This window comes from Acanthochromis polyacanthus, chromosome 18, assembly GCF_021347895.1.
Source record: "Acanthochromis polyacanthus isolate Apoly-LR-REF ecotype Palm Island chromosome 18, KAUST_Apoly_ChrSc, whole genome shotgun sequence".
In the NCBI taxonomy this organism is placed as follows: Eukaryota; Metazoa; Chordata; class Actinopteri; family Pomacentridae; genus Acanthochromis; species Acanthochromis polyacanthus.
In genome coordinates, this window is record NC_067130.1 from 27,073,903 (window position 1) to 27,101,267 (window position 27,365).

Consider the following 27,365-nt stretch of genomic DNA (forward strand, 5'->3'; position numbering starts at 1 on the left):
GGCCTTCAAAATTGTAGTTTTATTTGCATTTTATCATAGTTTCTGTATAATTACAGCATTTTCTTTAAAAAAAACCCCACAACAATCTCAAATTCAATACATGCTGTAATTCTGTTGTTTTTTGTATGTAAAAATGTCCGAATTCGCACTAGATGGCTGTGTCGATAAAGTTAACAGATACAGTTTAAGCTGAATTATTACTCCTTGAATTAATTCATCATTACATTTAACGTACAGCCTTAGAGATAACTGTTACACCACTGGCTGTATTCTTTTACAACATCTACAGAGTAGGCCTTCAATATTCATAGTCTTGTTTGAAATGTAATATAATGGTTAAATAATTACAGTATCTTCTAAAATACGTGAAGAAACTCAGAATAATTCAATGCATGCAATGTATTCTCTTTAAATAAGACGCTTTTGAACTGTAAAATGTCAAAATTCACACTGAATGGTTGAAAACTCACTATTATTTAGTGTGCAAGCTGTAAATATAAAACCAACTGATAATATTCAAGCTAAATTATCATGTAGCAAGAAAAATAGTAAGAAGACAGATATGTTGGTGCTTACTGAAGAGAAATTCAGTTACAAAGTCACCATGTATCAGCTTGGGAACAACATAGTGTCTATTACAGCCTTAACAAGGAAACAGTTTTACTTCAGGAAGATCAACAAAGAGATAGAAACCAGTGGTCACGATGTTCTAATAATTCCCTCCGAAGCTGTATATTGATATGCTTTGAACACCGGCTTGACAGGCAGTGACATTCACCTATGTGTTGAATGAACAATGACACATAATTAACTAACAGAAGAAGTTTTCCCCGTCACTGAGATTATCTTAAAGCAATTAAATTGAACAGTGTTATCAGGAAAGCATCATGCAGCAAAGCTTTGAATTCAGTTAATTAAGCTCAGACTGCTGTGGCTCCCAAATTTTAGCTTCAGGTGTCCAAAGTGTCCTGAAGCTCCCATTCAAGCAGTACAAAAGGAGATGAATTTTTTTCCTTTTTTATTTCTTCAAAGCTGCTGTCACACGGCGTATCCGTACTTGCTGTCATACTGAATGACCGGCGTGTGGCCGTGGGTGACGCTGGATGGAGAGTTTGGGCTTCCGTCGCTGAATGAGCTCAGCTCAGCCCCGTCCACTGGACAATAAATGACATGAGGACGCTGACCGGTGCTCCGACGGCTGACCGGACGGCTTTCCGGAGGCGCCGAGTCCTCCCTGGTTGAGATCAGAACAGGAGAAAAGCAGAGAAAAAAAACAAGTGAGAGGACTTTACCATGCAGAGAATAATATGACTGCAGAGAATTACTGCTATTTTTTTATTTATTTCAGGGTAACACAAAAGGTTAGTAAGCAGCTAGAGAAGCTGAGTTCATCAAAGCAGCTTTTACATAGTAGGGAATTAGAACTTAGTAGTAGAGTTGCACGAATTTTTGAGATTATTTTATCATCAAAATTATACTTGGAAATGTTTGACATTTAATTTTCGTGATTTTGATTCAGCTGCGGCTATTTCTCAAAGACAGCTGGCATCCAGGTCATTTTTAGTCATGTTTACATCTTCATCTACAATTTTCAAGCCAAATAACACAGATAATTATTACTTTATGACTTATTTCAACTGCAGAAGCTGAGTTTATGGACGAAGCTTTCATAGTATGAAATCAGAACTCAGTTAAGAGATTTTCTTGTTTATTTCTTTTATACTAAAGCTCCACGTATTTACATCTGAGAAGCTAAAACTTGGAAAGGTTTGACTTTTTTTATTTTCAAAATGAAAATCAAGAAAAAAGCAATCAATTAAAAAAAAAATCTCAGATATTTTGACTTTTTTTCTCACGAAGCTGCCGATATTTTCTAGAAGATAGATGACATCCAGCTAACTTTTTGGGTTGTGTATACATCTGCAACCGTACTGTCCAAGCAAAATAACTCAGAAAAATAGTACTTTTTCTTATTTCTACTGCAGAAGCGGAGTCTATGAATGAGGCTTCCTTAGTATGAAATTGGACGTCACTTAAAGCTGCTGTCTGGAGTTTGAATCGCAGCGTCTCCCAAAACTCTGCTGGTCCCACCCTCCCTCCCTCTGATTTCGCCCCTTTATTTGTGCACGCGCGCAGTACATGAGAGGAGTGCCCGGAGTGCTGCAGCATCTTGCCTGTTTTGCTGTTTTCCACTCTTCTACATTTAGTACATTTAGTAAATAATAAAGGAATTACGTTAGAATGCTGTATTGAGTCCAACTTGTCCTAATACCAAAATAACATGAATCTGCTAGGACGAACGAGTAAAGTTTCAATATGTGATTACACTCGTGTATCCTTCTCGATGACGCTGTTTATCAAACTTAGTGCATTTACGCGTGTATATGTGTTACATTGTTTATTTATTTCTATCTAGAGTTCAGAATTGCATGACTCCTCTGACGAAGAGTATGTCCCAGACGCCCCAACATCTTCCTCCAGAGGTCGGGCATCTAAACGAAGCCGTCAGGCGGGCTATGGAGGCCGTGGTCGGGGAGCGACGCGAGCACCCCGAGCCAAAAAACGTCCTGCAGTCTCTTGGCCTGACAAGCCGTGGGATTGGTAACTTTTCTGGAAGTTGCTGATCCCTGATGCTCTCTCCTCCACAAGCAAAACAAATGTGCGCGCGGTTGCGTAGTGCGTAGCTCGCCCACCTCTGCATGGGCTTGCTTGCTGTGCGCGTAACCGTTGATTGACAGCATGACAAAGCTGAAGCTCGAACTTGATTGGTCGGCAGCGACCGGCGCTTTTTGGAATAACATGGGGGTCTATGAGAGGAAGGCGGAGCTCAGGAATAAATTTTCATATCGCGTTATACTAACTTTATATTATAGTATCGAACTAGACTAACACATTTAAACTTTGTTAAAAAATGATACATAAATTGAAAACAAACGGAAACTCCGGACAGCAGCTTTAAGGAGCTTTAAAATAGATTTGTACTGGCAAGAATATGCACTTTCATGCTAATCGTTAGTGTTTTTGAAAAGTTATTTTCTTAATCAAAGTCAGGCTTTTACAACATTCAAGAGCACTTAATGGCATTTCATTTATTCTAGAAAAAAGCTCCACATAGGTGCATCTGTGGAGCTCAGACTTGGGAAGGTTTCACATTATTTCTCTTGACTTTCATACAGTGGCAAGTCTTTCTCAAAGATGGCTGACATCCAGCTAATTTTTGGTCCACATCTTCATCCATACTCTCCAAGCAAAATAACACAGAGAATTACTACCTTTTTCTTGTTTATTTAGTTCTACTGCAGCAATTGAGTTTATGGAATAAGATTTGATAGTGTGGAATTTGAATTCATTAAGGGAGCTTTAAAGTAGATACACTGGCAATATTGTGCACTTTCATGCTAATTGTTGGGGGTTTGAACAGTTATTTTCTTAATCAAAGTCAAGCTTTTAGAGTCTTCAGAAACATCCAGCTGTATTTCATTTAAACTGGTGTAACAGTTCCACATTGGCACACCTGAGAAGCTCCAACTTGGAAAGGTCTGGCAGTTATTTTTCTTGACTTTCATGAAACTGCAGGTATTTAATAAAGTGAATCACCTGATTGCCTAAGTAGCCCCAGAAACCGACCTCGGATACGACATTTTCACATTCATATTTTCATGATCAAAGTTAGGCTTTTACAGTCTTCAGGGAGCACTCAATGATATTTCATTTATACTACAACAGAAGCTGCACACATGCACATCTGAAAAGCTTAAAGTCGGAAAGGTTTGACATTTGTTTTTCTTGATCATCGTTGTGCACTCATGAAGATGCAGGTATTTTCTCAAAGATCGCTGACAACCAGTTTGCCTTCTGTATACCTCAGCATCTGTACTCCCCACTGTGAATGTACAGCATTTAATAAGCAAAGTGTCTGAGAGAATTACTACTTTTTGACTTAGTTCTGCTCCAGAAGCTGAGTTAATGAACAAAGCTTTAAAAATATGAAATTAAAGCTCAGTTGGGGAGCTTTCAAGTAGATTTTCACTTACAATAATGTGCACTTTCTTGCTAATTGTTGGTGTTTTGAACAGTTATTTTCTCAACCAAAGTCAGGCTTTTACAGTCTTCACAAAGACCCAACTGGTTTTGGTTTACACTGGTATAACAGCTCCACAGAGGTGCATGTGAGAAGCTCAGATTTGGAAAGGTTTGACATTATTTTTCTTGACTTTCATGCAGCTGTGGGTATTTCTCAAAGACAGCTGACATCCAGGTATTTCTTGATTCTGTATGCCACTGCATCCACACTTCCTCACTGTAGATGTATAGTATTTACTAAGCAAAACAACACTGCCCTGTGGGTAAGAGCAGCAGTCTTTGTTGTTTTTGGCTGTTCGATGCTCATCCCAGGAGTTCTTGCTTTCACAGAGACCCTGCTTTAACTTTCTGTCTCCCTACCAGAGCACAATATTCAGTTTGGTGGTAGTTTTCAACCAGCAAACACTGACAGGAAGCATGCAGCACAATCTTCCCCTCGTCAACACTGCTGCCAATTTCCGAGCTTAGGAGCTACTTTGCATTCTGTATTTATGTAACTCTGCAATACCAGCTGGGAGCCGCTCCTCTGTCAAAGAAAAACACCCGCACAACCGATCGACTTTGGCATTTTCTGCTCCTGTGGAGGCCAAGGACTCAGATTTTTTGCTGGTAAAGGGAATAAATTTGCTTTTGTTTAGCTGGAAAAGAAAATAACGCGCCTCGGGTCTTTGAGGCTGTGGTTTTTCGGGTGCGTTTGTGTTTCTGCGCATTACCACAGAGCTGCTGTGTACAAAACCAAATACGGTAAATTAAATTAAACAGCAATTAGGTGTCTCATTTCCAGGGATATTTTCGTGGTTGTTTTGTTCTGCCGGGGAAGTTATTTGTCTCATCTTTTTACATAAAGGCTGTTCTGAAACCACTTAACATGCATACTAAATTAGCTGCAAGTCATTAATGGCTGCGGCTTCATAGAGGATTTTAGTTTGTGTTGCTATTCATTTCCATTCTACAGGCAGTTCAGTATTACCATAGTAATAATCAAGCAGATCTAATGTATTTTATTCTCCGCTTTTGGGACAAATTTAAAATCCCTCCATTATCTCTGTTGTTTATACTATAACAGTGACAACGTTAAAGGTGCTATATGCAGTTTGTCACGTTAAAGCTGTTGCACTTTTTTTATTTAAAGGCATTAGAGGAGATTTAATTTCCTACGACTTTGAACGTAGCATGCGCATGCGCATGCGCACATACAACCTCTCCCTCACCCCCCTCTAACCTCCCCCCTCTTAACATTTACGAAGAAACGCCCCCCTCCAGAAACTTGCGTAGGACTCGTGAAGTTGTCTTTTACAGCTGGGTCTTCCTGGATCTTTATCTGCCATTATGTAAAAAAAGATGAGCAAAACAAGTCGCCAGCTAACTACGAAGCTACACCAAAGCAACACATACAGAAAACACGTAAGTCCAAGGCGTACGTAATCTACGTAACTAGGCCTGAGCCGGAAGATTTTTGATTGACAGGAAAGGGAGCAAACCAAACGCCTCGGTCCGAGCGCATTGATTGCCTGATGTTTTTCAGGTCCTGCCATGTCCACAGTTTTTTTTTTTTTTTTTTTTTATTCTTTTAGAGGCCATACATACAAGTCCACTAAAGGTCAGTATATTCATTTTATGTGAATCAGACAAATTAAACAAAAAAAAAACCATCCTCATTGCAAAAGTTGAAACTTATAACGACAGATCGAGCAATTAGAACCCGTTTCTGAGCCTTATAGTATCTTTTAGCTCTTTGTTTTGGCTCTGCAGGCTGTTTATTGGGTCAGTCTTTGGTCCTATCAGTGTTATTTCAAGACCATGTAGCTGTTTTCAGTGGCATTCAGTGGAAAAACGTGACCGCAGATTAAATGATCTGATTAAACAAAGAAAAAGTTAGTGTTTAAGTGGTGAAGTGGTAGTAGCTAAAGAACTGAAAGTAAAAGCGGAAACAAAAGCAGAGCTAAAAACAGAGGGCACATGGGATTTATTTATCAGAGGGACTGAAATGTTCAAGGTAATCTTTATCAGTTTGTCTTGCAGTCAGCACCATGGGGGCACACAATGTCACCATGCTCTCAAACTGCAAAATAGACCAGAAACGTGACAATATTTTTGGTCTATTGTGTGTCCATTAAATGCAGTAAAGGAAGTCCAATGGATTGGAATAAAATAAATCCAATAAAATAGATTAAAAATAGTTCAGTCATCATCAGTAAAGGGACAAAAAATATATGATGATAAAATAAAATAAAAATAGGGTACGTTAGACAAAATGTATGAATCAAAATCATTTTACATTTATATATACACTATTATTTAAAAGACAGTGCTAGCAGAGACAAATAAGTTTTTTTAATCTGTTGATCCTGCACCGACACAGATGTGACTCCAAATGCACCGTAATGTTAGTTTGTATTTGCTATAGATGTGGAAAAACCTCAAGTGTTTGCCAATCTACCAGTTTCAGCCTCTCTTATAGTGCCACTGCAGAATCTGCAAGTCTGACTCAGTTTGCATTGTTAAATCCATGTAAATGGATTTGAAAGCTCCTGATACGCAGGGTTGGAGTCAGTATTTGAACTGATTTGATACCGTGCATGACTCTCCAAGCTCACAGTGTTTACCTTGAACACTCTACCACCTGACGGATGTGACAGGACCCATTGTTTGCCTTGACCTAAATTATTACAGCTTTGCCATTTTCCTCCTCTGTGAGCTTCTCTCACTCATGTGAAGAGACCTCTGAGTGTCACAGATATACAGAGGAGACTGTATCAGCATCGTGGCTTGAAGTGCTTCTCTGTCTCCTGTACACAACAATGTCCTCCCACACTGACACTGCTCCCGATTCAGTGTCTACTTTGAAAGCATGTGGGCTGTTTTTTAAACCGCGTGTGAACTCCGACATGCTTTGGAAGACAAAAACTTTATTTGCAAAAAAGAAAAGAAAAAAGAAAAGGGAGTAATCCTTTGCGGAGATGTCAGAAAGGGAGGTCGGCTGTAGAACATTGCCCCTGGAGCAGCGCTGTGTTCACGGTCCCAGGTGACCTTTTCAGCAAGTTACACAACTTCCACTGTTCCAAAGCAGCAGAGTCACTCAGCTCAACTTCACAAGTGCAAACAAGCAAATTGTGAAGCGTGGATTTTGGAATTTTGACCCAAAATTACATGTTAACCATTTGAAAACAATGAAAATAACCTCAACATTTAAAAAAGTAATTTGCACTTGATGTTATTAATGGCATTTAATTATCAGCTTGACTCCAGAATCGAGAAAAAAAAAAAAAAGACTAGTAATTTGGAAAAGGCCAAGTTGAAATTTTCAGGGTGTTATTATAGACTGCCTGCTTTAACAGTCACACAAACTGACTCATTAAAGCAGCCCTTTATTATCCAAAAGTAATGGGAGGATGTTTAAATGGCAGACAAACTTCAGATTCAAACTCATTCTTGTCCTCAGCTCGAGGAAGTTGTAGTAAGTAAAAAAAAAAGATTTGCTGTCAGAACTTCCAAAAATGAAAATAAAACTATATAACTGAGCAGTAAAATACACATTCATTCTACCATTAAATACATAAAATGAAAAGCAGGAAGTTGCAGATTAGGTCGTAATGATCCTTAGAGAGTGACAGGTTGGACCTGTTTTATTTAAACCACTGACATCCAGGACCTGCTGTCTTTGCTACTCAAGTGTTTAGTCTAATATAGAAAGAAAGAAATCATTGGACTGTGGGGAAATTCATCTACAAGTGCAGATTTTCCAGGACTGGCTGCCTCAGTAAATTCAGCTCAAGAGAATGTTTGATGCAACAAGAAGTCTCCAAGAAGTCCAAATTTTCAACACAAGATCTGTAGATAACTTTGGCAAGTGTCAGTGTCAAAGTGTATCCATCTATTGCATGACAGCTTTTCAGGAGAAGAATCCAACACTCACTGTGTATCACTGCGGTGGAAATGTCAAGCTTTCAGGGGTCGCTCCTGAACTGTACGGGGTCGTTTTACTGCTTCAGGGACTGAGAAGCTCGCAGTCATTGATTCAACTACGAATTCTGCTATATAATCAGGTAGAAGGTAAAGAGAGACTATGAGTCTGAGGCTTGAAGTTGAACTGGAAGTGGACCTTTAAACAGGATAATGATCCTACACATGCAGCAAATCTACCAAGGAATTGCTCATAAATAAGAAATGCCGGTCATGTAAAGGAAAAAATTCCAAATTTGAATCCCATTTAAATGTTCTGGATGGGTTTAAAATGACAGTACATGCAGGAAAGCCCTCAAACATCTTGCAACGGAAGGAATTTTACATGAGCTGGTGTCAATGACTGGTCAACAGTCACACAAATAATCTACAAAAAGTTATTTTTGATGAAGGAGGGAGCACTAACTTCTGATGCTAGGCGTGTAGTTGCGTTTAACCCAGAAAAAGAAACATACAGCTCTTAATGTTTTTCTAGATAAATCTGATATTCTTTGTTGTTTCCTGTTCAGGTAAATCACCTTTGTCTGCATGAGACAATAGCAGTGGTTTTTGTGTCCCAATATATCAAAAAAAGCCAACAATTTCCTTGGGATGTACATATTTCTGTATGGTTTGAAAACTTCGAATGGAGCAGATCTATAGGAGACATCCAGCTTTGTACCTTCAGGCACAAACAAACAAGCTGTATTTATCGCCTACGCTGCACACAAATGGAACAAAAGCAAAGATATTAGCCGATTTGTACACAAACTTAAACTTTTACCATCGAGTTAACACAATTACAAGACTGCGGCTGCGTTAAAGTGGCATCGCTGTGAGGCTAAACTTAGCAGCGTCTGGCTTAAACACTCATGTCAACACACTGCCAACATACAGCAGTAGCTTGCAGTGACAATGTGCTAATGTTCACTACATTACTGAGCTGGGTTGTAAATTAGCAACATTCTCCAGCTGTAACTAAATACGACGCGCTGCTAATGTCATTCATTTTGCAGGAATTTAGTCCTAAAGTCTTGCAGAAACTGTCATTTTGATCAAAAATCGAGTCTATCCACAGTATAAGCAATCCAGTAATAGGCTAAGAGGCCAACACTAGAAGATGTTTCTGCATCACAGCTGCCCTCTAGACCTTGAAAAGCTCTCAATACTCTTTATACCATGCCCTGTGCTACTTCAGTGTCTGTATTTGCATCCTTTTTCAACAGGGTTTTCAGTCAGAATGCGTTGGTGTTAGCAGTGTGATATACAAGGCTGGTTTTTGTAGTCAGGAGTCACAAGGCCTTAGATCTTGTTTGCAACCTCAACATTTATTTTGTTGGACATCTGCTCTTAGTCTTTAAGTGTTCTTTTTTTTCTCTCAGATGCAGCCAGCCACAGCATTAAAAGGGCATTCTTTGTTCATATTTTTACTATTTTATTACATATTTACTTCTTTTATTCCCTCTAAAATATCTTTTTAAATGTTGCACTAATGGATTTTGCTGCCTTACATAAAGCACTTTGATTAGCCTCTAGTTCTGAAAGCTGCTGAAAACCCATCTCACTTTCTCATTAGTATCAGAGTTTTACCAAATTGTATTTTTTGGCCTAAATGACACAACGTTTCACTGAAAGAAAATAAATTGTTTTATTTAGACATGGCATTTGATCTTTAGCTTTTTACTATGAGGAGTATGTTATAGATACTCGAGGTCAGCCTTGACTGTCACCGCTATTCACTTGTTAACGGCTTTATTTCCACAAAAGATATCCATTCACAGGCACAAACTTGTTATTTAAAAAAAAATAATACATTCAACAAGACGACATGGTCATCAATATCCCCCGCCACATGTGATGTCTAGAGTCTATATCCAACATAGAGATCAAGGGCCATAACTCTGTCAAATAGTATCGCACAGGTCTCATTTTCGAACTTGATCATGGTGTCCATGGTGTGAAGCTCCACTGTAAATTTCGTAATCCTAGCTGTAATAGTTTCCGAGAAAAGCTGTCCCCTTCATCTCGGACAGACGGACGGAAGCACGGACGGACGGACGGACGGAGGCCAAACCTATATCCCCCTTTTCCACTTCGTGGAGGCGGGGGATAATAAAAGACCAACTGTCTCACCATATTTATGTAACTGTGCTAGATTCTTCTCTTGCCCTGTGAACTGGACATGTGCTTGCGTCCTGTTTGGGGATTTAAGCGTCACACATCAACTCATTTTGAACTTTTGCATGGTTGACTTTTACAAGGTTCATTTTTAAATCCAAGAGTTGAGTTACTACTTTAAATACAACTCGGCATTTTGGATTCTGGAGCCAGACAACGACGCTCGTTTATTTTAAAAATGATCAAAAACTCTATTGGCAGTCATATTCTCTGTGTGGTTTGAGTTCCAGAAGAATTCCAGACTTTTGTTCTGGGCAAAAAAAAATAGGAAGTTAAATGTCACAGAGGGATGTTTTATATAAGTTTGTGCAATGGAAATAACAACAATATTGCAAGAATGCAATTATTTCTGCCCCTCGCCTTGTTTCAAGTCTTCACGGCAAGCTAATGATCTCCTGGCTGCAGCAGATAAGAAAATGGTATCTTATCTATCACTGCCAGAAAATAGCATTTCTCAAAAAGTTTGCTATAAAATACCACTTTGTCCTATATGTTTCTCATTTTTATGTGCTGTTAGAAAGAATATTAAAGGTAGGTAATGTCATAAAAAGGAATTTTTATATTATTTCATAAAGTAGTTTCAAGATAAACGGGGACTTTTCATGTTTCCAAGAAGGACAGAAGATCAACTAAAAGGAAGACTTTCTAAGCTACCCAAACTGAACTGATGTTATTTAAAATGTCAGCACTCACAGTGTAGTTTATTTGCATCCAAATTTTCTGAAGAAAATCAGTTTGTTTCTGCATTCATCATCGGATAAAACCTTGGATTTCATCAAAATGTTCAAATGGCATTGCCGATGCATAAATAAAAGTATAGATGAGCACCGAGAGCTGAAATGAAACCACAACATTTCAAGGAGCGCAGAATGAGCGGTCTGAGGCCGTTATCTTCAAGAGTCTTAAGCAGAACATATTTTTCTCTATCGGTATTTTGGTTGTATTTACATGCATCTTGTTTGGCTTTAATTCAAGTCAGGGAGTTTTTGTTTCTGTTCTTATCTGAATGACTTTTATGTGTGTGGTTCGGTATCTCATAATTGCCTCTGTCTTTTAAAGCTTGCTTGTTGGTGTTGTGTTTTTAATGTCTGCTCTCTTTTGCAGATGTTTTAATATTATTGCTCTTATTTGTGCTGTGAAGCCTGAAACATTTCTCATTACCAATTTCTACCCATGTAAAAGAAGCGTCGCGCATCGAGTTATGTTTCAGGTGACGGCACTAATGGAAGCTGAAGTTTTATTCTCCTGGGACTTTCCGGTGATAAATGAGGAGAAAGTTGTCAGACAGTGTTTGCTCTCTCCTCTCTGCTGCTCAGTTATCCAGCCTTTTACTCTGCCCCAGTGTGTCTGCACTGTGCAGTTCTGTACCTGATCTCATTGGAGAACTCCTTCTCATAGCGACGTCTGCTGTTGAACTTCCAGTAAAGAAGCACGATGAAGACCAGCAGGATGAAGATGAGAAGCAGCGAACCCACAATGGTACCGACTATCACCGCAGCTCTGTTTGGAGCTGTAAAATCAGTACAAGGAACAGGGAATTATTCTCTAGAAACTTTGTGACAGTAAAGAATATGCTGTCAAGAATCCATTATACTGTAAGTTTGTTATTTTCGAGTGGTTCCTGACATTATTGGCTTATGTAAAGTGGCATAATGTCTTCTTACAACTCCTGATTATTGGTTGTTTCACTTCACTTCATGTAATGTCAGCTTTGCATGTAATGAATAACATTTTGGGGTGTACAATTCCCTCCAAAAGTGTGTCAACAGTAGAGTGAAATTGATCATTTTCATGTCATACATTTGAACCTAAAATCAAAACATGACAATGAGACAAAAGTAAAGATTTTGCCCCCTCCATTAATATTTTTAAAGGACTTCTGGAAATATGACAAAATCTGCTGTCAACAACATACATATAGTAGCTTAAACTGTCAATTTTGGTGATACAGAAAATTGTTGGCAATGACCCTAAATAAAGTACATCAAAAAATGGGAAAGAAATGGCTACATCAAGCTAGAATGAAGAATTCAGATTAGTCTCCTGGATTTAAATTCCATCAAGACCTTGTAGACTGTGATGAAGAAACAAATCTGTCACAGAAAAGCAAACAAATTTTGTTGAACTGTGCAAATTCTGTCAAAAGGAGGGTCAAAGATACAAGCAGAAACTTGCCAAAAGCTTGTGGACAGCTCCCAAGATCTCCTACTTAAGGTGAAAATGGACAGATAGCTAGCCTAGCCATGCTAGACAACCCACGGCAACGAATTTAATTCTCTGACAGGGTCGGTCTAGTTACCCTCGGTAAGCCTCGAGGCTGGATTCTCCTAAAACTGGCCGACGAATCACCATGAAGTGTAGAGTCAGAAGGCGGGCGTAACTAAGTGACGACAGAGGCACGACGATTCTGACAGAAACAACCGGAAACAAGGATAGACAAGGAGATGGCTGCACACAATAAACAGTTATCTTTCGACTCGGCTTTGGTCACAGCCCTTAAAGATTTGAAGCTAAAATTCAACTTGAAAGATAAACAAAGGACGGCACTGAAGTGTATAAATAAGGCTTCACCGAACTCCTGCATCCTCTGATTTCCGGCGCTCTTGGAACTACGTCAGCCTATTCGTTGCGCTGATTGGTTGTATACCTACCCAATTGCTGCAGAGTGATTTGAAAGACAACCTTTTAGCCCATCTCCCTCCCTGTCGAGAGTTCCTAGACCCTTGCGTCTTTAGACCGGGGTCTAGCGCGGCTAGGCTAACAGATACCCATATTCTATTGAAAATGGGTCACTTTTGACCCATGTTGTGCAGCAAAGGCTTAATTAGATTTTAGAGTTGGTGTATGTATATTTTTAATCCAGCAGATTTGTCTTATTTCCAGAAGACCTGTAATAAACCCATTAAAAAAACAAAATGCATGATTGGTTTGCTGTGACAAAGATACAAGTGTTTTAATGATTCTATCATATAAAATTCAGAGTTACAGAAGTCATTTTAAACTCAAGATGATATCACCATGATATACATGGTCGTTACAAGTGAATGTAAATTTTTGTTCAAGAGTGTATACACAAAGGGATACAAAAGTCTGTGGCCAGATTTAAGTCTGTCAAGCTTTCATGTAAACCTGGAAATATCCACAACATTATGATTTGTGAGCCACTGAAAATGAAGAGCAAATATTTAAACATGTTGCACTACTTGTAAGTCTGCAACCAAATATGAGCAAATTTGTGGCATTGACCATGTCTTCAAGTTGTAACGTCTGACTAAATATCTACACAAAAAGAAGTGTAGTTCCCAGAATGACCACTAGAGGCTGCCTGTCAATTGTGTTAATCCCATAGGCCTCCATGTTAAAAATGTCCATCTTTACGGCAGAAACTAGCATGTCTACAGCTTGGTACAGAAACAATTTTGGTCTCTATTGTTAATTTCCCCATTCATAACAACTGTACGGGTGGAGAATTTTTACATGACTCACCCAGTTGAATTGTATTAAGACTTACGATTATGCATAATTAAGGGTGGGGCCACTTTGAATGACTGGTTGGTACAATTCATGGCACAGAAACATTAGCATATCCCACTTTATCTCCACCTCTATACTGATTTTTTGATTAGCCAGGAGTTTGGTGTCATTTACTACCAAGATGCCGAAGGGTGACATCACATTTGTTTATAACCAGTGGTTAACTCCATTGTACAAAAAAGTCTTTGGTGTATCCATCCATCCATTCAAATGACACTCAGGTTGCTGTGATCTACTTTTCAGAGGCTCGTTCAAGTAAACGCAGTTATTATTCACCTGTTGTAAACATGGTTGTGCCTCAAGTTCAAGCAGAACATTGCTCGATAAGTTGGATTGAGATAGTGTGAAACATGGCATGAGAACTAAGTGAAAGTGTCAGAAGTCGAATTGTTATTCTGAGCAAAGAGGAGCTTTCTCAGCATCAAATCATGGCCAGACTGAAGATTTCTAAGAGAGCAGTGCAGGGTTCTCTAAAAAGGACTGGCTGTTTCCAAGGCACGATCAGTAGAGCAAAAGGGATCAATATCTCAAGTTTGTTCATGAGTTCATGACAGATACAGAACTTACAAAATAAAGAATAATCAGCAATAGTGTGTCAAAAGAAGACCGTCTTGTCGTGGTATCGGCACGAGTAGCACTTCACTTCTTTGGAGGAGGAAAGGCCAAATGCTTGGGGACATACAAGGATGTTTTAGTTGCTGAAGAATCCAGATTTAAGATTTGTAACAAGAGAAGTTTGGATGTAAGGAGACCAAATGAGAATAAAAGCACAGTGAAAAATGCTGAGTGGTATATTCTTTTGCTAGTCAGAAGTTTGATTCCACCTTGGTCAAAGAGAGGTTGCACTTTATTCTTCAAACACATACTCAACCCTCTGGTTTGCATCTTTACTAAGACAGGAGACATTCATTCTCAGCAGGATATTGAGCCAAAATACTTCTTAAAGCTTTGCAAAAACTATCTAAAGACCAAAAAAGGAGAGCTGACTGTAATTGGTTTTACTCAACAGTTACCTGACTTCAGTTCTGTTGAACATTTTTGGGGCCCATTTGAAAACCAAACATACCTAAGATAAGAAAAAGCTCATGGGAGTATTGGATTTTCTGCTTTTGCGCAATGTTGAGGAATCCACGCAGCTCGATTGCAGTTGTCTTTAAAGCAAAAAAAGTATCCAGACTAGAGATGTTCTCAAACTCATCTTTTTCCAGAGATTCCACTTTTCATTTAAATTGCTCAGCTGGTATTCCCATTCAGAATTAAACCTTCTGTGTTTAACAAAATAGAATAATAGAAGCATCTTCACAACTACTCTCCCTGTTGTATTTTTCAAAAATTATATTAACAATGAGGGGAAGTTTCAATCTACTGGTAATATACTTTGAGAAGGCACTGTAGGCTCATTTGCATTCTTGCTTGGAGTTAGATAAGAGGATAAATCCCGAGCTATTGTCTGTAGTCACTTCATAAGCTGGAGATGTGAGAATTGTGTGAACCTACAAAAAAAATGCATATGTGTTATATTTTTAAAAAGAAGCTCAGACAAAGACTGACACAGCCACCTCATATTGTCTCATTTCATATCTGATATATAGAAAAAAAAGCAAAAAACTCTGAAGGAAAAGTTTGTGCAGAAAACCTGTTCTGTATCTTGTTAATTATCTTGCAAATCCTCAGGTTGGGGTTCCGGAACCTTGGTGTTGAAACCATCAGTCGGGGACAGCAGCCTTCAGATGAAAATGAATTATTCACTGCCTAAAGCCTAAAATATAAGCATTGAGGCAAGGAGTTATGGACTTGACAAGATGCAGATTATGAGGCACCCGAAGGCAAATTCATTTTATGGATCCAAAGAATGTAGTTTCCTTGTTTGAGTCTAAACCTAAGTGATGATTTATTCTGTAATGGCATGCGGAATCATAGACTCTACTTCCCACTGGTGCTCTCATAGTCACTAGATTCATTCCCTGTGCGACAGCCCGGCTGTACCTCTGCTTTCTGTCTTACTCAGAGCTGTTCCAAACTGTCATTATACCATACAGATTCAGGGAATTTCTCAATACCATCTTAAATGAAGCACCTCTGCTTATATTGAACTGAACAGAGACAATCAAATCAGTCTGCTTCGTTCCCATTCTCTGCCTCGTTCTTGTTTCATTTATGCTTTATACACATCTTAGCTTTCCTTTCAAGTGTGTTTGTGACTCAGGAGCAGAGAAATGAAATGATTTCTTGCCAGTACCAGCGACCTTCTCCTGTCACCAGCTGGAAGCACAACAAGAATGACATGTTACTGAGCTCTGCGGTTGGAATCTTGTATGTGAAAAGTGGAGCAATGAGAATATTGTGGCACAGCTACAAAGAGAGGAGACTTAAGAGGATGAAATCTAAAATCTAGGTCTTACAGCATCTCATGTGACATGTGGTGAATGGCATCAGTATGTCTGTTTGAGGGTGTACTTTCTTACGTTTGTTGGCTTTCAGGTTGATCCTGCAGTGTTCGGATCCAACGGCATTGTTCACCTCACAGATGTAGATTCCTGCAAAGCTCAGCGAGTGGTTGCTGATTTTCAGCTCCCCGGTTGCACTGTCTGAAAGAAAGTATACATACCCACAAGCACAGATTAGGCAAAGAATCCGCACTGTACATGTATAATAAAGTGCTCACATGAAGATATTAATAATCAAATTGGTTTCCTTTCCCTGCAATGGAAAAATCATGCATTGTTTTTCAGATTTCCACAAAAAATATGTAATATATGTAGATCTTGAGAGCTACATCTATTACATATGCATACAGCCACAGTTTGTTGTGTTTCCTGCTGCTAGAGGACCCTAATCAATGCCAAAAAAAAAAACAGTATTTTCACAACATTTCACCACATCAATAACCAGCATGATGGATTCCATTTTGTAGACAAAAATAATCACTGGATACATTGAAATCCACATGATATGCTCCAAAAGAAGCTGTATCCATTGACTTTTTGCAGAGATTAACCAAACAACAAATACTGTGCGTGCATTGTAAGGTCTTAAAATGAAGATGAGTCACATCGGCTTCCGTCTCTACGTGAAAGATTCTTTCGTAACTCATTGTTTTTATGATTTTCATGGTAAAATATGGAGATTTTGAGAGTCGCGCCTATTACGTATGCATGCAGCCATAGTTCGTTGAGTTTCTTGCTGCAGGAGGATGCTGATCGGTGCACTAGATAACGCTGAGAACAACTAAAGTCTTGTTTTGTGTTGTAAAAAGTGAAAAATTAAACGGTGTGCTACTAATTCACCAGTGTTCCTTTGAAGGGGTCAAAAATATTAGTATTTCCACCTGAATGTTCCATCACATCCCAGCCCCCACTCGTCACCAACACTAACCATCCATATTCCCTTTGATGTGTAGTATCTCCATGACGTCAGCAGAGGTCACACTTACTCTGTGTGGCTGCAGCAGGGACGGGTCCTGCACTTTCTCGCCTCCAAGTGTACTTCAAGGGAGTGGAGCCTTTCGCCGACTGGCAGTGCAGCAACGCAGCCTCTCCGACCAGCTCCCCTCCCTCCACCCAGCACTTAGGTACAGACGGCTTCACTGCAATCACACACAAAAAAGGCAAAATTACTCGATCGCATTTCATTTCTTTTAAAACTAAAAATACAGCGTCATATTATAGCTTTAGAAAAATACGGGGAGGAACCATTGCTACTCAACACTGATTATCGGCATAACACCAGCAGGAAGCCTTTTGTTGCTCAGAAAAGCTACAAACTGAAAGAATTACACACAAATCACGTCTTCATGACACATTCTGTGTTAACATTTGAATGTAAAAGCTGTACAGAATGAAAGCTACATGATGAGGCTGAGTGTGCACCAGAAAAAGAAGGAATCCAACCAGTCATTCGGATGTTTTAAAACCTGCAACATACAAAGAACCTGGTCCTGAAAATGACCCTACCTGATTCCCCTGGGTCGTGTACTGACTTTGCGAGGGCTTAATGTGGGTATTTTTATTTAACAATGTGCTTGATTCCATCAAGAGGGACGTGATCCCATCTGATACAACTGTTGCATCGAGTTCAAAGTTAGTGTGAGAGTGGAGACCTAAAAAAATAAAATAAATTCAGCTATAAAGCTCCAAACTCACGGCCTCCTACACAAGGCACTTGAATGCTGCTTGTAAATGATGGTGAAATCACCCAGTCTGGGATAGATGGAGATGAATCAGTCTGGGGATCTTATTTTTGGACACAGTTCGAAAGATTGGGCTTTTTAGGTCACTTTAAAGCGAAAGCACATCCAGGAAATAATCAAATGTGCCCATAGAAAGATACAACTAGGATAATAAACAACAACATTTGCCATTTGGGAGATAATTTATATTCATTTCCAATGACATTTAGTGAAAAAAGTCTTCAGAACTGCAGGTTTTTCTGAGAAAAATAGGTAATGCTAACATTTTATGAGTGCTATACAACATATTTTGTTTTTAAAAATTCAGTATAAAGAGATGAAAAAGTTCTATTAAGAGCTGGAATAAAATCGACATTGAGTCAGCCTGTGGCCCTGACCAGTCTCTAAAAATACCCGCATGAATCGTCAGATCACAAGTGATACTTTAAAACTACCCTGACTGACCCTGTATTATATTGCTTTATTATTTGAATTGCACAGGGCTTCTAAAACAAGACAAATGATTTGTTCCGCCGCGAAACGAGAGTTAATAAAGTATTCAATGTTAAAATCATAATAGATAAATCTGCCAGAGAGGTGGTCGTCCTCCACCCCTGGTCGCTGCACACAGTCTTCAAACTAGATGAGTTGGACTAGAATCAAGCAAAGTTCCTTTTATCCTGCTGGCAAATTTTTAAGATTGAACATGCTGACAAATGGCTCTAAGTGAAGTTTCATTTCAAATTGCTGTCTGCTCCATTTGTATCCATCAGTTTCAGACAAAGCTACCTCTCCTTCAAGTAATTCATGCATTTCCAATTCATAACACTGCGACCGGCTCCCGAGTTCAGAGCAAACTCCATCTGCTGATGAATGTCCAGACGAAGCTAGTAAGTGGACGTTTGGTCAAGACTCTTTTGTCAAATTATGCAGATTTTGACTGTGCAACAATAAATTCTCGGTGTATCTTCTTGCATAGCGGGGGAAATCTCACTCTGCTTCAACTTCCATTGTACTAGATGAAATTCGACCTGATAAAAATAAAAATTAGGAGCAATTTTTTTTTGAATAAAAAATAAATACATTTACAGAGCAAACTGGTAAAATTCCATTTATATCTGCATACACTGAGACAGAAAGTATATTAGTTCTCACTGACAGCGACAAAACTGATCTCCATGAAGCACTATGGTATGAGTAGATGCTATCCTTGTGATGCTGTAGTGCCCTTACAAGATAAAAGCAGCTACCCTCAAGTGTATTTAGCAGTGGATTGCAAGTGTAATGCACACTATTATGCGACAAGGGAGTGGTGACAATCCTGTAGCTGTCAGAGGTGATGGACATAAATGATGCAGCTTGCTGCCATGGATGCAACCTGATAGTCTTACCCATTACCACCAGAGACATCTTGAGCATGTCCACTCCGGGTGATTTCTTAACTTTACACTGGTAGGTCGCAGTATGAGCAGGCGAGAGTACAGCGATTGAGAGCGAAGCATCGCCAGCTGAGGGGTCACCAGTAGCAAAACTGAGGCCTTTCGCAAGACCATGCAAATATTTAATGCCGCCGGTATAGGATAGAAGCTGGAAAAAAACAAACAGGAGCATAATCAGTCAAATGTCTCCAAATGGCAGTAAGTTAAACCTGCATTAATGCCCAAACGTAACACGAACAGGGACTGCTAATTGTGACAAACCCACTGAGGATTACTGCTAACTTTGCAGCTCCGTGAAACGTTTTTCTAAATGGCTCTGAGCTCATTGTTTTACAGCACATTTATTGTTTGGTTCGGTCTCCCCCATTCTCTCTTAACCATGGTTTCAGCAGCAGCAGGGAGTTTTCAGCAAAAAAAAACAATGATAGACTTAGTGTGTGCTACCTGCCAACGACCAAAAAGCAGACAAACAACAAGCTGGTGAAGAATGCAGTCAGACATACAGGGATTTTTCTCAATTAATGGAGGTCAAATCAGAGAGATCTGTAGCGTACCTGCAGGACAGAACAACGGCAAATGAATGGTAATAGGTTTTATACATGGTCCTGTCTGCTGAATGTGCAAATGGGAAATAATATGCATGGACATTATCAACATCTGGGGCTGCACAGTGACGTAGTGGTTAGCACTTTCACCTTGCAGCAAGAAGATCCCGGTTCAAATTCTGGCCTGGACCCGGGATCTTTCTGCATGTTTGCATGTTCTCCATGTGCATGAGTGGGTTTTCTCCGGGCACTCCGGCTTTCTCCCACAGTCCAAAAATATGCGGAGTTTAATTGATTATCATATTTTCCGCACTATAAGGCACACTTAAAAGCCTTTAATTTTCTCAAAAATCTATGGTGCGCCTTTTAACCCGGTGCGTCTTATGTGTGCACTTACTTCCAAAATCTGACTGTCGGACCATTTCCCGCCGACATAGGGACGTAATACGTACACTACACATGCTGGCAGCGATAAATCTATTAGAGAACATTACATAAAGCTACGTACAGTACTGACTATTGTCCGAGCTTTCGCGAAAGCCGGCATCATTGCTGATGATGACCGTGTCGTCCGGAGAGTCGACCGCCGCCTGAGCGGGACGCGGCCGCCGGCAACGAGACTGACTCCGACAATGATGAGAGGGAACCCAGCATGTTTGATGCCGAAATTGCCCAGCTGTTCAATTCAGATACAGAAGAGGAGGACTTTGATGGATTTGTGACAAAAGATTGATCAAAAAATAATGTGAGTGTATTTTCAAATATGTAGTAGAATAAAGTTCAGCCAAACTCACTGTTTTGCTTCCGTTTCCTTGTTTTAGCATGCGCCCAATAATATGGTGCGCCTTATATATGGCTTAAGTAAAGAAATAAACCCCGTAATTGAGACTGCGCCTTACAATCCGATGCGTCTTATGGTGCGGAAAATACGGTATTCTAAATTGCCCGTAGGTGTGAACGTGAGTGTGATTGTTTGTCTGTATATGTAGCCCTGTGACAGACTGGTGACCTGTCCAGGGTGTCCCCTGCCTTCACACAAGTCAGCTGAGATAGGCTCCAGCACCCTAGTAAGGATAAAGCGGTGTATAGAGAATGGATGGATGGATTATAAACATCTTTTCAGCGTTATACAGCAGAACAGTGTGTTAGAGGAAAGCATTTGACTGCATTATACCATGTTCCAGTTGCACTAGAATCAATAATCTACATTGTTCACTTGTCTGGCACATTGTGGACCGAGTCCATCCTGGTATTGACTTTGATGAAATCCCCGCCGCCAAAGGGCAGAGCTGAGGGCAAAAAAATCGCCATTCTTTCAAGCCTCCAACACTAATGACTCATTTAATTTAAAAGGCAAATGGGATAAACAGCTAATTCCTGAGAAATTAAAAAGGTGGTGAGAGTTCATCCTCACTCCAGTCTCATGGGCTGAATTGGGATTTCTACTAGTAGGGGCACAAAACACAACAGACAAGGTTCAGAAACTGAGAATGAGGTTTGAATTCTGATTAAATCACAAGTCGTAATATTTGTTTTTTTATTATAGTTTTTAACCTTAATGTTGACCTAATTGTGTGCAGAATCCTAATTCTGTCAGATACAGTGGAGATGTCGAGGAGCCCTTTCATTTCACGGGTCCATAACTTTCAAAGCACATGCTAATGACTTTTTAAACACATTTCCTGGAAACAACTTTGCGTCCTGTAAGTTGCGAGGTGGGGCCTCCATGGAACGAACTTGTTTGTCTGGTACATCCAACAGATGCTCGATTTGACTGAGATCTGGGGAATTTGGAGGCCAAGTCAACACCTCAAACTCATTGTTGTGCTTCTCCAACCATTCTTGAACCACTTATGCTTTGTGGCACAACTGATCGGTGAGCTGAGACTTGGGTGACTGTAAACACACAGGTGAAATTAATCAGGGTAATCAAAAGGGAGGGAAAGAAAGGACAGAAGTGAAAGCACAAGCAACATACAAGGAAAGATGATTTAAAAGTAAAACAGGAAGTAACTGAAAAGGGACATGAAGCCTGCACACAAAGAAATAGACACAAACAGAGATGCAGGAAACACAAAAGGAAAACACAGGACTGAATCACAAAAAACAAAACCCAAATCAATGACGTGTTTCTAAGATTCCATCCAGGTCAGTAAAGTGTAGCACTTGTAATGGAAATATACCACCATTAAGTGGGCTAAGGACTAGGTTAAGGAACAAGTTGGGCTCTGGGAGCTGTATCAAAATTAATGAACACAAGACTCAGAAATTAGGTTACCGGTAATGTATTAAAAAATAATCAACAGAAAATACTTGAATATATCAAGATAGAACAATGATCAAAATAATAAAACAGAACAACAGAAAATCAGAATAAATCAAACAATCACCTGTAATTTCAAGCAATTAAAATCATACTTCAGCAGCTTCACTTTTAACAATTTAAAGTGACTGTGCCATGTTCAATTCAACAAGTCAACGACATTTCCTAATTCAGGTGAGCATGGTTCCACTGTTGCCAATGGTTTTAATCAAAATAATTCATCCATGAAACAAGTCTATGAACAAATCCAAACAAAATGAAACCAAGTCCGAGGGGCGGCTGTGGATCAGGTGGTAGAGCGGGTCGTCCAATGATCGAAGGGTCGGCGGTTCGATTCCCGCTCTGGCCTAGTCATGTGCTGCATGCAAGATTCTGAACCCCGAATTGCCTACCAGTCACTGTTCCACTGGTGTATGAATGTATACTGACTGATGGTGCAGGTTGATTAGCAACCTGCACATTAGTGTGTGTCTGGGTGAATGGGAGCAATTGTGTAAAAATTGTTGTAAAAGTGCTTTGAGTACTCTGATGAGTAGAAAAGCGCTATATAAGAGCAAGTCCATTTACCACTCCATTGGGGTAGGGGTGAGGCTTGAGGCCTGCCAATGAGTAGTGTTGAAGGGGTAAATCTAGCCAGCTGTTTTCCAGTTCGTTCCAGGGTAGCTCACCATCAGAACATGTCAATATCATGACATGTTCCATTAGTTGCTCACCAACGTTCAGCACAGTATGGGTTCAGGTGGGTGGCATCCAGATATCCAGAAGCATGGTTCCAGTGGTGAAGGCCTGTTAGCATTGGCATTAGCATGATACTAAACAGCTTTCAACATGCTTAGCAAGAGTTTGAACTCACTTCCTCCTTGATGGTGTGATTTCCAGGTTTTCAGACTTGTGAAAAGTGAATGGTTTCCAGAGATGAGTGGTATGGGGTGATACTGTTGTTGAAGTTACTGCTGTGTGTGACTGAATTAAGCTGATGTGCTTCAAACAAAGGAATGGGGTGGATTCCAGGTGGGAGAGAGACTGCTGGTGATTGGTTCAGGTGTTGTGACTGACAATGAGGAGGTCCAGTAATATGGAAGTGACTGACTGTGACTGCTTGTGACTGATTGTGACTGGCAGGTGTCTGTTCATGTTGGGAATCTTGATGGCCAACAATGAACTCTTACAGAGTGAGTGCTACAAAAGAGTTATAGGAGTCATTGGAAACCCAAGACTGCCATGATATACATGGTCTTTCAAGACCATTTTATTATAGGAGGGGAATTTTGTGTTAAAGAAAATCTGAAAAACGGCTTTAATACACATAGATGAGTTTTAGGGATTAAATCAGTGCCTACACAGACCTTAAAACTACTGACAGGTGAAATGACTAACCGTAAGTGTTGGTTCTAAAGGTGTTGGAGACTGTAAAAATTGTCAGTGAAAGGATCTGAGTGACTTTGACAAGGGTCAAATTATGATGCCCTAGCCATAACAATAGTTGATTATTAGTACTAACCAATAGTGGCTCAAGGATCATGTGTCACAAGTAGCTGAAAATCTTAGTACGAACAATTATAGAAACGTGTCAGAACACACAGTGGATCACACAGAGCTGTAGACCTATTAGAGCTACTACAATGACCCTGTCTACCCCTGAAAGAGCCTACAGAGCCTGGACCGTGGAGCAATAGAAGATCTATCATGCTTATGGATGGCCAGTTGTGTTATCTGGTAAAGAGATGGCAGCAGCCCTGCGACAGACTGGCGACCTGTCCAGGGTGTCCCCTGCCTTCGCCCGAGTCAGCGGAGATAGGCTCCAGCCCCCCCACCCCCACGACCCTAGTGAGGATAAAGCGGTGTAGAGAATGGATTGATGGATGGCGATGGCAGCATAGAAGTGGCCTGCTGGGAAACCTTGGGTCTTATCAATCATGTGGCTTTTACTTCTCTATGCACCACCTAGCAAAATGTCAGTGCAGACTGCATTCATACCTTCAGGGCAACATTATTATCTGACGGCCTCTTTCAGCTGCAATATATGCCCTGCCTCACCACAAAAATTGCCCAGGAGTGGTTTGAGAAACATGGCAGAGTTCAAAGTTTTATCTCAACCTCCAAATTCCACAGATCTGAGTCTCACTGAGAATCTGTGGGGTCTGTTGGAAAAACAAGTCCGATCCATGCAACCTAAGCTTCTGGCCAACCAGTGTATATTTACAGCGGAATTTACAACAAACTTACCATTTGATCTTTCTGTGTGGTGTCTGGACTGACCACAGACCACTCAATATCAAGCTCTCCGATATCAAAAGGACTCGGCGTGTAGCTGCAGCCCAGAGTCACGCTTTCCCCCTTGGCCTTCTGGATGGTCTGGGGGCTGGTGGACGTCACCTGCATCGCTTGTGTGCGCCTTAATTCTTTCAGAAATTCAGACAAGTCTTGAAATTAATTACAGACACATATTAACTGCTTCTTAATCCCTTCTTTCAATTGTCAAGGGTGAATATTATATGTTTTCACATTCAACGAGCCAGTTTATGGGTTTAATGTGCATTGTGGTAATATTGATTCAGGAGCTTTACTCAAAGGAGCTCTGGCTGAGAAATAACAAATACAGAAGTGTAATTGTGACACCAAATGCCACACAGGACTATGGCAGCACTTACAATTGTTTAAGAATCGTTTTCTACAGCAGTTATGACTAGAATTAGCTCCGCTTTGGTTGTATCCTTCTGACAATGAGGGAAGTTGAAATTTGCTGTCACATCTACTCAAACTCTGAAGTCGCTAAGTTCATTGAGAGATAGAGCCGACAAAGACAGAATCCAGGGTTTTACCCATGATTGTCAGCAATGTATCCAATATGGATGTTGCTGCGAAGAAGCTAAAACATATGGATGATTCACACCTATCTTCTAAGAAGCAGCACTGAAAGTCTGTAAAAAAAAAAAAAAAACACACCGCATTTTTAAGTTGGGCACCCAAGATTTAAGTCACCAACTCCGAATCTAGCCAAATGTGATTCCTAGTCAGAGTCTCTGCTTCTGTTTCTAAGTAAAAACATTAAATAAAGGCCAGAAAAATGGATATAAAATGCCGTTGCTACTTTATAAATAAGTTAGACACCAGTGTGAAAAGCTGTATGAATTTATGAGTTGTGGCCGTTTTTCCTGTCATCTCAGTGTTGCTGTTGACCACCAAACTCGATTTGATCCTGGAGGCCAAGTGTACAACTGTGCCAAATTTGAAAAAATTCCCTCCAGGTCTTACTGAGATATTGCGTTCACAAAAATAGGATGGATGGACGTTCGCCTCGAGGTACGACTGTAGCTGGTACAGAGGCGTAATTAAAAAACAGGCCAGTAAGCAGCACATCAGAAGATATTTGATTCAGAGCTTGAGCATGTATATAAGTTGCTGAACAGCTTTGTATTGGTTTTGCCACAAGGCACTTCACAATATGTTAAAGGTTAATGAGAGACAGTATCATGTGGAATGAGCTCCACAGCAAAGGGGGCACAATTAAAAACCTGTTTGTCTGCTTGGACTGTAGTGACACACCAAGTCCTGAGGATAAAACAACAAAATGGGAGTGCATGCATAATGAGAAAGCTCTAAATAAAGTCATAATAGCCTTTTGCAGGTATGCGACACATAATTATGCTCTTCGGGGACCTCTTCATTTAGAAGAAATTAGGAGATTTGCTGTGATGAAAATGGCTCTTTAATGGGGAAAACGACCAGGGTCGCTTTAGTGTATTGGTTAAAAATTCCCATATCGTGCATCCCTGATACTTTCAGAGTGCTGTCATGACAACTCTTGACAATTCCGATGTGAATGACATTATCCTGCTATCTCTGACATAACTGAACAGATCATTTGTACGTCTGATTAACCTCGACTTACTTGTTGTACCTAACTCAAAACAGAGGAGCAACCAAAGGAAAAGGACGAACGCCTTTAAAATGGAGAAATTCAGAAAAAGGAGAATTTTCTTTTCTTTTCTTGTGGGCCCAGGTTGTTGCGTTTCAAACTCCAGTGTGTTTTTGGTCATTTACACTTATTTATTTATACTTAGCTCTTCCCCAACCTAGAGTGCGGTGTACTTACCCGGTTGTCGGTTACAGTCACGTTAAATTACTTGAAGCCTTTATTAATCGTGCAGGGGGGAAATTTGCAGCATTACAGCAGCAAATGCTGAAGGAATATAATACAAAAATAAACTATAAACCAAAATATTCCTAAGAACTGCTTCTAGAAATAACAGTATTTTGCTGCAGGACTTAAAGCTAAGTTTTTATATTAATGTACATTATAAAAAACTACATTTTAAGCAATGCTATTCATACTAGCTGTTCAAAGATACTTGTATTGACATTAAAATGTGCTGATCAGTATTTAAGAGCCACATCCTGAAGAAAAAAAAAGAAAAAAACCTATGTAAGACCAAATCCCAAGAACATTAGAGATCTCTAATTATCAGCTCAAAGCCTGATTGGACAGACTGTGGACGCCATGGCAACCTGGGGAAGCCAGCACCACCGAGGCCTACATCTCAACAGCCCTCCACGGAGAAAAGGCAAGAGGGAATCATTTATAAAAAGGTGTTTTAGTCACTGCCATGTTGCTAAAGAGAATATACCATGGACATGCTTAGCCCATGTGTGTCTGTATTCATGCAGCTGTATTGTTACCTGTGCTCCAGAGAGCTGCAGCACACAACAATAAGACAGACGGCCAACAGGAAGGTGTCTTCGGATGAGTGAAGCTTTGTCTTTTATACATGCTGCTCCTGTATAAAAGAAACCCACAAGCTATTGAAAATGATGAATATAGTGCCCTTACTTCCATAACACATGATGGCAGATGACACTGTGCACTTATAAGTGACACTGGGTGAAATAAAAAAGCGTTGCATCCTTGCAGTGCATACAGTTTTATATATATTGCTTACCTGAATGCAGAAGCTACATCCAAATGTTTGTCTGTGGAATACAAAGGAACAAGCAGCAGTGTGACACCTGTTGCTCTTGCTTGACAACAAGCTCCTCCTTCATCCTCACCTCGTGAATTTTAAGCCTTCCGATTGGCTCCACCAGTTTTACCTGTTTACCAGAAGACTTCCATGAAATCACTATTCAGCTGTTAATATTGCTTTTAACACCTT

At 39.9% G+C, this 27,365-nt stretch overlaps 1 protein-coding gene across 1 annotated transcript; it reads right to left on the reverse strand.

The window, feature by feature from the left end:
- Positions 1-25,724, reverse strand: vsig8a (V-set and immunoglobulin domain containing 8a). The gene is made up of 6 exons (XM_022208094.2): positions 24,439-25,724; positions 19,297-19,492; positions 17,171-17,323; positions 16,203-16,325; positions 11,572-11,713; positions 1-1,234 (listed from the first exon to the last, which is right to left on the reverse strand). The coding sequence occupies exons 1-6, from the start codon at positions 24,592-24,594 to the stop codon at positions 1,039-1,041; spliced, it is 966 nt and encodes a 321-aa protein (XP_022063786.1). The 5' UTR covers positions 24,595-25,724; the 3' UTR covers positions 1-1,038.
- Positions 25,725-27,365: the final 1,641 nt, after the last annotated feature.

Excerpts from the sequence above, each read along its gene's own strand:
- vsig8a (XM_022208094.2), bottom strand. The coding sequence starts at position 24,594 with ATGCAGGTGACGTCCACCAGCCCCCAGACCATCCAGAAGGCCAAGGGG. Across the intron at positions 17,324-19,296 it reads GATGTCTCTGGTGGTAATGG|TGAAGCCGTCTGTACCTAAG; the intron begins GTAAGACTATCA and ends GTGTGATTGCAG. Across the intron at positions 11,714-16,202 it reads CAACCTGAAAGCCAACAAAC|CTCCAAACAGAGCTGCGGTG; the intron begins GTAAGAAAGTAC and ends CTGATTTTACAG.